At 37.6% G+C, this 13,060-nt stretch overlaps 1 protein-coding gene across 1 annotated transcript in view; it reads right to left on the bottom strand.

Moving 5' to 3' along the window:
• Positions 1 to 12,469, bottom strand: part of LOC124545077 (probable peptidyl-tRNA hydrolase 2) — a 70,881-nt gene extending 58,412 nt beyond the window's left edge. The window contains exons 1-2 of the mRNA XM_047123888.1: positions 12,214 to 12,469; positions 3,236 to 3,409 (exon numbers count right to left, since the gene is read on the bottom strand). Coding sequence (XP_046979844.1) covers positions 3,236 to 3,409; positions 12,214 to 12,294 — 255 coding nt within the window. The 5' untranslated portion in view covers positions 12,295 to 12,469. The remainder of the gene's footprint in view (positions 1 to 3,235; positions 3,410 to 12,213) is intronic.
• Positions 12,470 to 13,060: the final 591 nt, after the last annotated feature.

Here is a 13,060-nt window from a genome sequence, read left to right as displayed (position 1 = left end):
AAGTATAATGTCAGAGGACTGTGAAAAACAGAATTATAGTATTGTAGCAAAGTATCTGGACACCTTTAAATAACAGTTAGTGGTTATACATAGTTGCTAAGGAAGGAGGTCTGATAGTTTTGTGTGGGAAACAAGCACCATGAAATGTAGTACTAAGAGGAGTTGGAAAAACAAGTTTCTACAATAAATGGTGCAAGAGCCTTCATACAGACAAACTGAACAACGTGCATCAACACAACTAAAAACAATGTAACACCACAAATATAACTGGAGCTTGGTTGTTGAATAGTTATTAAGGAAAACACAAACATTTCTTTGCTAAAATTAGAGTTACCTACAGATCATGTGGTCACACAGCTAAATCAATTACAAATTGCTGGAAAACATCTAAATGATTTACATCAAATGATTAATGAACAGCACGAAAGAATGACACACGAAGTATCTGATATACTATTCTGTCACTACATTTTTGATCGTAACCTTAATTATACTCGTTATATTAACCTGTCGACACTGTAAATGTTGTATAGAACGTTTTCGACTAACATGGAATTACTTTGATGACAACAATTGTTGCGGTAAAATATTCTTAAGAACAACTATCATTTGAGGTCTATTAAAAAAATTCTGGAACTTCGTCCACAAATTTTTTACACTTATCTTTTACTTATTGTGCATGGTCTCTTTTGAAATACTCTCCTCCACAATTGATACATGGCTCCCAAAGCCGTTTCCACTTCTGGAAGCAGTCTTTGGATGCCTCTTACTGAATCGCATGAAGTGCCATCTGTGAATTTCCTTTTATTTTGTCTATCGTTGCAAATCTTCATCCTTTCAATGGAGTTTTCAACTTTAAAAATAAAGATAAGTCCAAAGGGATCAGGTCTGGAGAGTAGGGAGGATGAGGCAGCATGGTGATTTCTCTTTTTGTGCAATAGTCACTAACCAACAGGGATGAATGTGCAGGTATGTTATCGTGATGCAAGACCCACGAATTGTCTCGCCACATTTCAGGCCGTTTCTTCTCAAAGGCATAGGAACATGTTCCGATAGTACCACTAACAGTTAGCCCCTGTGGCAAGAATACATAATGAACTAATACTCCAAGTCCAAGGAAACTATCAGCATGGCTTTGATATTTGACCTGACCTGACCTGACAAGCTTTTTTGGGTCCTCGATAACCTTTCCCGACCCACTTTGAAGACTGAACCTTGGTCTCAACACCATAACAATAGACCCACACTTCGTCACCAGTTACAATTCTCATAAGGAACATTTCGTTCTCAGTTGTGATATGCAAAAGCTCCTCACAGATTGCGAGGCAGATGTATTTCTGATCTTGACTCGAGCTGTTGGATGAAGACGGCAGCAACATGATGCATTCCAAGATGCTGTGTCAGGATTTTATTACATGATCAAACTGAAATATTACAGTCTTCTGCAATCTCTTGGACAGTCAGTCTTCAATTGGCATGCACAATTTTGTTGACACTCCTGACATTAGCATTATCGGTAGACGTCAAAGGGCATCCTGAACGAGGGGCATCTAACTTCTGTCTGGCCATTTTAAAACTGTGTGAAACATTCATAACACTAAGTATGGCTTAAACTCTCATCACCAAAGGCTTCTGCACCGTTTGATGTATCTCTGTAAAGGTTTTTCGAGTTTCACACAAAATTTAATCCAGGCGCGTTGCTCCTCTAACTCTGCTATCTCAAAACTCGCAAACTGTGTGCGGAAAATCCAATGGTATGAAGACCTGTTACTAGTACTCCTCGGAAATAGTAACATAAGAAAAGAATTCCAAATGAGCAAGAAGACAAGGTACATGTCAGAAACAGACAACAAACATAATTGTAAAGTATAAAATGCAGTTATCCTAATCATGAAGTATTTGTTTCAGGAAACAAGAATTTATATTGTGTTATTGTAAATGAAAATAAAATGAAAATTGCTTATTCTAAAAGAATAAATGAGGAGTTAGAATATATCTGACTATGTATGCAAGATATTACTGTAAAAGAGACATTGTAAGGATGAATAAAGGTTTTCATTGATGCTACTCTGAGGCATAATGTCAATTACATCGGCAGGGGATATGTCTTGTATCCACAGAAATGACAGCCAAGTCTTAACAGTTAATAACAGGAAAACTTCAACAGCACATCAAGGGAAAAGTTACAAGGCAGGCAAGGCATGAAGGCAGTATTGAGCACCAGATCACAACAGGCTTACATGGAGTGTCAGATGCTTCAAGTCATGTAGAAGAAAATCTTTTTCTGTCAGTGGTGGCACAGAGAATGCCAGCTGCACTTCTGAAATAATGCTGTAAGCCATGAATATCATTTCAGAGTAGGAGTAAGAGAGATATAGAGGAGAGTCTCTGGAAGGGACACATATACATCATTAAGAACCTACAGAAGGACAAATTTACATCAGATCCCTCCCTCCTTCCCTCCAATCAGCTTCTGAAAAACAATACATAATCAGAGCCAATGAGATGGCTAAGAACCTTCAACATTATGCCACGTCAGGGACTGGTGGTAGCAATGGGGAAGTTGATTAAAACTTGGATGCTCCAAAGGAAGAGTCACAGCAGTTACAGAAGAATGGAGTAGAGAATAGATAAGACAGGCAGGTCCTAGTGGAAGTGGAGAGATGGCAGTACTGGCAGAAACAGCTGAAGTTTTTGGTGAGCAGGACTGAGCACAGTTATCTGCAGTAGCACAGAACAGTAGATGGAGTTCTAGCTGGGTAGCTGAGGACATCTGCGAGCTGTGTTGTGGGTGCAGATTCTGTTAGTACAGACAGGTTCTTTTAATTGAAGGATCAGTGCTAGTTAGTCAATGTCTCTATGTAATGTCTTGGTCTTTAGTGGACACAACTCAATTAGTGCAAATGTATACTAGGTCGAGAGAATTCTCTGAATAAAGTCACAAGTTGTAAAGCACTCACTGTGTTTACCATTCAGTGCAAATTCCAATCCTTAGTTTTTGTAATAATGGAATTTTATCAACACAGTCAGTTCAAGACTTAACACCAACTGACTATTTCTCTTTCTCCCCGAAACCTGTTGCCCAATCCCAAGCAATACACTCATTTGGCATGTGCATCAATTTTACATAAATAAGTTTTAAAATGATTGTATTCTCAGCAAAAGTTGGGATACACACACACACACACACACACACACACACACACAAATAAAACACATAATGTGAGCCACATACCTGTGCCGCAGTTTTCCCTATGCTCATGCCAAGATCAGTGTTTACAACAAATACCATTTTACAGCCTTCTGGTATATGGTATACTCTAGACAGAAATGGGTCAATCTTATCTTGCTTTGCAAATGCATAATCAGCAGCAAAAACAACTGATGAGTTTCCAGTGTTCCTCAGTGCCTGCATTAACATAGTTAACACATTAGCTTAGAAAAAATGCTAATATTAAACAATGACAATCACTTTATATTTTAGTAAGGCCTAAGATTATCCTCATATACTTATTCATTTATTTTCTATAGAAACAGACAACCCTTTTCAAATTTTCTTAAAATGGTTTACAGACCCATCTCATTGAATATCAGTTTCTGAAAAGATTAAAAACTTGCATTTTCGAAAGAGAAATAAAAAACATTAAAACGAGTTATTCAGCCATTAAATCAACACTAGATTTTCACCCAGGAAAATAAGAAAGAGCTATCAATTAAACTACACACAAACATAAGCAGGCATCATTAAGGGCTGTTGTTGTTAATGCTGATGTTGTTGTCTTCAGTCCGACAACTGGTTTGAAGCAGCTCTTCACACTACTCTATCCTGTTCAAGCATTATCAGCTGAACCTTTCTGTTAATCAAGTTAATGCCAGAATTTTTTTTTCTCCCCAATTCTACTCAATACCTACCCATTAGTTATGTGATCTACCAACCTAATATTCAGCTTTCTTCTGTAGCACCACACTTCAAAAGCTTCTATTCTCTTCTTGTCTCAACTGTTTACCATCCATGTTGCATTCCATATAAGGCTACACTTCACACAAATACCTTCAGAAAAGTCTTCCCAACACTTAAATATACGATGAGGTGACAAAAGTCATGGGATACATCCTAATATTGTGCCAGACCTCCTTTTGGCCAGCGTAGTGCAGCAACTTGACATGGAATGGGTTTAGCATGTCACTGGAAGTGCCTTACAGAAATATTGAGCCATACTGCCTCTACAGTCGTCCATAACTGCGTTAAGTGTTGCTGGTGCAGGATTTTGCGCACGAACTGATCTATAATTTATGTCCAATAAATGTTTGATGAGATTCATGTAAGGTGACCTGGATAGCCAAATCATTCATTCGAATTGTCCAGAAAGTTGTTCTAACCAACTACAAACAACTATGGGCTGGTGACATGGTGCACTGCCATCCATAAAAATTCAATCATCCTTGTTTGTGGATGTGAAGTCCACGAATGGCTCCAAATGGTCTCCAAGAAGCCGAAAATAACCATTTCCAGTCAGTGATTGGTTCAGTTGGACCAGAAGACCCAGCCAATACCATGTAAACAAAGCCAACATCATTAGGGAGTAACCAGCAGCTTGCACAGTATCTGGTTGACAGTATGGGTCCACTGCTTCATGGGGTCTGCACCATACTCAAACCCTGCTAGCAGTTCTTACCAACTAAAATCACAATTCATCTAACCAGGCCAAAGTCTTCAAGTCGTCTAGGGTCCAACCGATATGGTCACGAGCCCAGGAGAAGCACTGCAGACTCTTGCTGGTCGTTTCCTGCCATAGCCCATTAACGCCAAATTTTGCCGCACTGTCCCAACAGGTACATTTGTTGTATGTTCAACATTGATTTGTGTGGTTATTTCAGGCTTGTTTGTTCGCACTGACAATTACCCACAGGCCGCTGCTCTCGGTCGCTAAGCAAACGCCGCCAGCCTGCATTGCCAATGGTGAGAGGTAATGCTTGAAATTGTATTCTCGGCACACACTTGATGCTGCGGCTCTTGGATTCCTGAATTCCCTAACGATTTCCAAAATGGAATGTCCCATGCATTTATCTTCAACAACCGTTCCATATTCAAAGTCTGGTAATTCCCGTTGTGCGACCATAATCACTTCGGAAGCATTTTCACATGAATAATTGAAATACAAATGACAGCTCCACCAATGCACTGTCCTTTTGTACCTTGTGTATCTGATACTACTGCCATCTGCATTTGTGCATATTGCTATCCCTAGACTTGTTACTTCAGTGTAAATTCCCCATTAATAAATTTCTCTTCTTCTGAAAAACTTTCTTGCATTGCCAGTTCACTTTTCACATCCTCTCTCCTTCAACCACAATCAGTTACTTTGCTGCCCAAATAGCAAACTCATCTACAACTTGTAGTGTCTCTTTTCTTAATAAAATATCCTCAGCATCACCTGATTCAATTTGGTAGTGTCTCTTTTCTTAATAAAAATTCCTCAGCATCAGCTGATTCAGTTTGACTATTTCCTGTTACCCTTGTTTTGCTTTTGTTAATGTCCTCCTTTCAAGATACTGTCAATTCCTTTTAACTGATCTTCCAAGTCCTTCGCTGTTTCTGTCAGGATTACTATGTCATCAGGAAATCTGAAGGGCTTTATTTCTTCTACCTGAACTTTAATTCTGTCCCCAGATTATTTTTCTTTGGTTCCTTTACTGCTTGCTCAACGTATGGATTGAATGACATTAGGGAAATGCTTCAACCCTGTCTCACTCCCTTCTCAACCACTGCTTTCCTTTCATGCCCACTGACTCATAACTGCCATTTGGTTTCTGTACAAGTTGTAAATAACCTTTTGCTGCCTGTGTTTTATCCCTGCTACTTTCAGAATTTCAAGGAGTGTATTCCAGTCAACACTGTCAAAAGCTTCATCTAAGTCTAACATTTCCACACAAATGATGTATCATATGGTATTCCCCCTCCCCCTGCCTTCCCCAGACATCAGTTGCTTATCTCTGAGCTCTTGATAAGACCTTAAAAATAAATATAAATCTAGTGACCATGAAAACAGATTGTCTGTTCTCTTAAATTAAGTGCTGCAAAGTAATTCCTCTGTAACAGAAATAAACTTCTAATTATTATTTCAGTGTTAAATATTACAAGAAGAAACAGTTCATCTCCCTTTCATTCCCGTAATCTTTAAAAAGCTTTGACAGTAAGCAGAAAGAACTAGACCTACTGCACTGCCCTAGCTTCAATAAAAATGATGATATAAAATTTCTCTTATTCTATTAGTTTGATAATAGAATTACATAATTAGCAAATTATTCCAATTTAGTTCAAAAAAATAGGGACAGAAATACAAAACAGATAATCTTATCTTCTACTTATGTATTAAACATAAGACACAGTTCACTGTGTATGTTGTTTCACATGATGAAACCTTATCAGCATGTAATCAAATTAATAACTGCCCTGAGAGTAGTTGAAAATGGGTAAAGATAGTCAAATTTTTTTGGTACGCAACACAAAAGAGAAATATGCTATTAACATATTTATGTGAGGACAACATATGAAACCTAAATAGTAAAATATATGCGCTGAAATAGCATTTTATTTATTGTTAAGGTAGGTTTTGGGAGACACTTGAATGCAACTGGATGAGGCCGTAATTGAAAAGTTTACATTTCAAGTGCTTTTATACTAACAAGGGCAATATTGATATCCGAGGCAGTGGTGCCTCCCAACATACATAAACAATTATTTGTTTGGTGGAACGTTTTGGCTTCTATTACCGCATACTTTCACCAATGTCAATTTTGCAACTAGTCATTATACATCCAGTATAGTCAAGTTTTGTCACCTCTGGCACCCCAAGTGGCAGATGGGGAGAGGGAGACGGAGGGGAAGGAGGAGATATACAGTGAACACTAGTCAAATTAAATATGCAGTAAATCCACAAAATAACTGTGCTTGTACTAATACTGCTTGGAATGGATTCATAATATGATCAATGCATTTCACAAGCTTGGCTCAGTGTAAGTTAAATGACCTATTTATAATCAATATTGACTTGCTGAGTATTAATTCAGACTTAAGATCACAGCTAAATGTGACATGGTGCCCCAAACTAAGAAAAGGTCAAATGATTTTTATCGTGGGCACACATCAATTAAGCAGTTACTTTAAGCATAGAATAGTACAATTAAAAGTACTGGTAAAAATCTTGTTAGCACTGCCAAAGTGACTGCCTTTCCCTGAGTACTGAAGACATATTTCCAGTAAAATGAGGATCTGAACCACTTTACCACTGGGATATATGGAGGCAGAGCTCCTTAATGCATCATATCCACAAAGGTGAAATGAATACAACTGGTCAACTGTCTGACAAGTTCGGTATGAGACACTCCAGCTTTGTTAGAAGCAGGTTTTGGGCGTTGAAAGTATGCTGCTTTTCAGTTAGTGACGAGGGAGAAGTACAAGGGTAGTACGTATAATTCAGCAACAGGGATCATTCACCTTTAGCTTTCCTTCCACCAAGGTAATTGCTTTTGTTGATGCTATAATCCTTCGGCACAAGGTTTCTAAATGTTTGCATTAATGCAATCTATCAGCTTGAAACTGGAGCTTGTCTGATTCAGATACAAAGCAATGATATCTATTCAGATGTTTCAGATTAATCTTTAGGAGTCGGACCTTAATTTGTAAATTTTAAGTAGCTTTAACACCAAACATCAGAAATTTTTCCTATGTTTTAATGACATTTGTAAGCCAAATTTATTAATATAACTGCACGGGTGTGGCTCTATGGCTAAGTGTCAGACTAAAAATCTCAAGGATTAGGTTTCAGTTCTGAGTTGGCCCCAGTATGCCGATACCATCTCCAATAGGACCTTACCTAGTAAAGCACTACGGTGTTCAAACCAATTTTTATGCAGAGATCTTTATCTCTGCATTTAAATATTTATGAAAAATTCTTTAACACCATGTAAATATAGCCAACGAAACCGAATGGAAGTATAAATGCTTTATTGGGTTTTGCACAATACACACACATCGTTTTGACATTCTTTGTGCAGAACTACTGTCATAACGTGTATGGGATGCGCACGTGTACACACTCTTAGGAAAAGACCATTACTGGAGTTGTGTAGTAACTGGATAGTCCCTTGAGTTTGCTCTTTTTGAAATGTTGTTTCAAAACAGGTATCCCATTATAAGGCTCATTTATCAATTTCTAAGACACAGTAAGTCTTCCAGCCATTGGTAGTTGAATATGGACAATCTTTCTCTCCAGTTTTCTTTGCATCAGTGACACTTCACACTTATATAAAAGACCATTCAAAGTGCACTCCTTACTGAGTTAATCAAACAACCAAGGTACACGGGTCGACAGAAGAGTCCAACCCCACGCGTCGGCTTTGACCCGTGACGTTAAGGGTGTTGTCGCGCGTGAAGTCATGATGGCGTGGAGTTTGGTTTGTGAGTGTGGCGTGTTTGTAGATGTTGTGGTTTGTTGTGCTCTCTGGTGGTATGTTCAGGGTTTTCATTTGTGTGGTGTAATGGGCTTAGTTTGCTTTTGCTCATTAACCCGAATTGTTCGAGTGTCTGCTGTGTTTGTAGTGGAATTCGTTTCAGTGAATTAACGATTTTGTGTGAAGGTTAATTTAGTGTTGTTCGCTGTACATCATGTGGTAATTTTAGTAAAATTAATCGGTTGTTGTTTTTGTTCAGGAATGGATATGACGGATAAAATCGACAATGCGCAGATCAAGGGAAGTGTTAGATCTCAATGTGTGGCTGTGTATGTTGATATTGGTATCGGGAGATGTTTTTGAGCTATATAGGCCAAGGGAAGTGTTTGATCCTAATTTATTGGATCGGGAGCTGCTGTTGAGCTATATAGGTCAAGGGAAGTGTCCAATTCCAGATGATATTGTGTTTAGTGGTATTTGGGGAGTTTTGTGATGTCTGGGTTTTTTTTTTTTTTTTTTTTTTTTTTTTTTTTTTTTTTTTTGTATGGGGTGGGTATCTAAATCTGTTTATATTTAGTTTGCCTCCACCCAAAAACACCCCATTTCCCGCACTTCTCCCGTTAGTGTCATTAGGCTTTTTGTGGAAAGTGTGTGTGTGTTTGTTTTTCGATGTATTTTAGTCCTCATGACGTGTACGTACCGACTTTATATGCGCCATATTGGAACCATGGTTTATGGTCGTTTCCCCCATATTTGTGACGTCATGGGTCAAAGCAGACAGGCGGGATCGGACGCTTCCGTAATTCCAGGTACACAGTAAGGAGAAAACATCACATCCAAGCAGATAACAAACGGGCAAGCCAATATAAACAGAGAATAAGTTAGTGATGATAATGGTTCCCCAGTGTTCCTCTTCCTATAGTTCAATATCCTTGATTTGCAAAACTCACAACCCAGCCCCAAGTAACACATCAGCAACATGCTACATATAAGTATATATTAATCAGTTCTAGGGATTGTTAGAACAGAAACACAGGAACTGGTGCTGACACGACACACCACCAGTGCACACATTATTTAATTACAGCTGGTTAGTGAGGAATTAGAGCAATTAATATTGCCTCCCTCTTAAGATACACATTTTGCCACAATCATCGCACAAAATATCAGTTTCACTGTTACGTACTGATGCCATCGCTATGATATGGGTTGCACAAAAATGCTGTCATCTACACTATGTGTTGCCATATGGTTTTCAGAATTAATTTGTAAATAATTGACTTTTGAAATTAAACTATGAATCTAACAGTATCACAAGGAGAACTTGGTACCGACTCTAAGGACGTTTGTGTAGGATAGATTTAACTCAAAGTTGACTACTTTTCAATGTAAAATATCATAGGTCAATAGATTTCTTGTTCAGATACCCAAGACAGAACAAAAATTGTAATATATTCTTAGACGAGTGTGTGGGTGAAGTCTCTTCATTTTATTTATTGTTCGTTATACACTGTCCAGCAGATATTATTTTTTTTTTTTTTTGTCATTTATGTCTTGAACTCAGTGTAACAACAAAACCATTGCACAGGAAGTGTCAAAGACCGGAAAATCATAGAAAATGATGTACCAGTCTTATACAGCCCTTCTTACAATTAGCAGCTAGGACTGATCTTATTTACAATAAGTCACTTCACTTACTACAGTATCATGGGCTACTCACATATATTATTAGGTATCAGTAAATTTAACTTGTAAGTGTTACAAATTATACACTGAATAAGGCTGACCTTGTAAAAACCAGTAAAAATAGCTGTCAGATCATCATCAATCACCTCACGATTTATTTTCCCTCCAAAACAACTTGGTGTTTGGATTGCTTAACCTGCGATGTTACCATACCGTGAGACATAAAATTTCCCTTATACACAGCAAAGAGAAGAGCTTTATTATTGTTTAACAAAAGTGAGGTAATTGTCAATGAATCGAGCACTATAAAGGACTGGAGCTTCTATCTTTTTTCCAAACAGAATGTCAGCACTATGTTACGTTCCATAGCCCTATCTTCAGTGCCTAACGGCCAACACCTGTAAGTTACATTCTATTCGCAAGCATACTCAATTATTAACTGTGGAATTATTTCTGGTAAAACGTAAACATCACTCACAGATTATGTCTTGGGCTGTTCCCACTGCTGTCTATAAGACAGTAAAAGGAGCAGTAGTGCAATTATGAACAGACATTTCAATCTTGTAAAAGGGCTACAAGAACAATAATCAAAAATTGTAGTCAAGCTCAGTTTAAAGATCTGTTCAAAACCTTTTTATATGTGATTTCAACTAAAACATACCAGCAGACCTACACCAACCAACTAATTACACATATAAAAAGCCTTGGAATCTACTACATCAACAGCTCTGCCCATAAACACTCACCTAAATCTAGACTGAATGGTGTGTACCAAGAAAACCACATGTGTCATTCTTTACCAAGGAGTAAAACTGCACTATAAATTACCAAATGGCAATAAAAAATTTCTAAATACACTTATTTATAAGCAGTTAAAAATATGTTATGAGTAACAATTTTTGTGCAGTGAAGAATTACTGAGACAACAGTGAGTATGGGTCTGTGGAAAAAATTGTAACACAAGTAAATAACAATAAAACACACCTATTATTTCACAAAACATCCACAGTAGGTGCCAACCTATAATTTTTCCTGTGTAGCAAAATTTTACATCGACGTTCTCAAAAGTTTCCAGGAAACTAATGGCAATCTGTTGTAAACAAAATTGAAGCCTACAATCAGCATGGTCTGCATGCCACCTAATATAATGGTCTTATAACAAAAAGGTTTGAAGCTATAATCCTCATGCAGCCGTCCTGAGTGGTGTTCACTTAGTTTCCCTAAACTGAATCAAGCAAATTCTGGATGGCTTTTCTATAAGCTTATGGTTGATAAGTCTCCTTCATGGTAAAGTAGAACTGTATGTAAATGTCTGTATAAAATGAAATATGTTGTTACCATACCCTGGTAAAAGTGATCCTCTAATGAATAAGACCACAACCACCACTACATCTTATGCTCCTACAACCACTAAAAGTTTCTATCACTTTAAATCTGGTATTAGCAAAAGGTTGAGGTTTAGCGTAACCCAAGCACAAAAAATATTATACTCGTATTCTTACGATATGTAAACAAAAGTACAAAATGTAAGCTAGCACCATACTGATTGAAAACAAAGACTCAATGAGTACATGAAAATGATTAAAACGCAAAATGTGGGAAAACAGTACACAGTGGAACAATATTTTAAGTCACGAAACTGGCTCCACATAATCTTTCGTTTCGATACTTTAGAGCTCAGGTCATGTCCATGATTATAGCCAACAATGTCGTTTTTCTAACACTACCCACATGAATTCTATGAATAATATATACAAATTTGACAACAGAAATGAAAATACTGAACGGTGCATAGTACGGCATATACATACAATTAAATAATTCTGAATACTCTTACTGTTGATAAATATGTAGAGCTAAATATCAATTCGTCGTTCATTAAATTCGACAGGAATAAATTGTCATAAAATGAGGCGTAGCTAAATGCGCGGCCTGGGAATGCCAACAATGGTTTATTGGTTTTTTTTTCAGCGCAGCATTAAAATAAATCGAGAATAATGCTAACTGAAAGTGTCACTAAGAGAAATGAAACTTTATAGAAAACATTCAACAAAAAAATACTGCTGCACATACTTCTTCTGCATCTTCCTTCGATATTCCCATTTCCAACAGTTGTTGCAAGCTCTCTTCATTTGGTTTCCACTCACCATCCATTGATACCAGGTGTTATACGACACAAAAACGCGTACAAATTTCACTTACTGCAGATTATTCAATATTACGCTATTCTTCAAATTACCAGGAAGTTAGAAACCACAAACAACAGATTCAAAACTCTGCCAATTTCCCCACTGCTAGTTCTTCCAAAGACATTATTGTAAATAAAACACTCAGAGATACTTTCGTACACGCGATTAGTAAAAACAAAACTACAGTCGTTTTTAAACTTAGTTTTTATTTAACATCATTATGAGTTTGAGAACGAATTTCTGTTTCAGCCATTAACAAACTGCAAACAAAATCCCTTCTCAGACTGCGCACAGACCGCATGGCTAGCGCATGAAAACTAACGTCCCTTTGAGTGTTCACGTTACTTGAGAATCTGTACACTGTACTTTAACTGTATTGATGTAATAGTTCCATAGCGATTAAAGAGTGCGTACTGAAAAAAAACGTAGTTTAAGCCTGTCCAAATGCAACGATCTATGTATGCAAATGTCTCTGCACGAAACATCTGCAGGACAGATCGTCGCAAGTGGACTGAAGGTTCGCACAGATACCAGACGTGCGCAGAACCTGGAAATGGAGGTTTGAATAAAACTGCTCAACTCTGTGGCCACCAACCACATCTGTACACACAAATCGTAGCTTATAAACAGTAGATAGCCTCAAAACCGGCGCGCGAAACGTGTTTGAGTCAGCTTGTTGGTTCAGTCGAGTGTGTCTCTACTGTATGTGCACAGTGAATTTTAAAACTCTT

The sequence above is a fragment of the Schistocerca americana genome, chromosome 1 (genome assembly GCF_021461395.2).
Source record: "Schistocerca americana isolate TAMUIC-IGC-003095 chromosome 1, iqSchAmer2.1, whole genome shotgun sequence".
In the NCBI taxonomy this organism is placed as follows: domain Eukaryota; kingdom Metazoa; phylum Arthropoda; class Insecta; order Orthoptera; family Acrididae; genus Schistocerca; species Schistocerca americana.
Note: the sequence above shows the minus strand (reverse complement) of the source record. Positions and strands in the feature narration are given on the sequence as shown.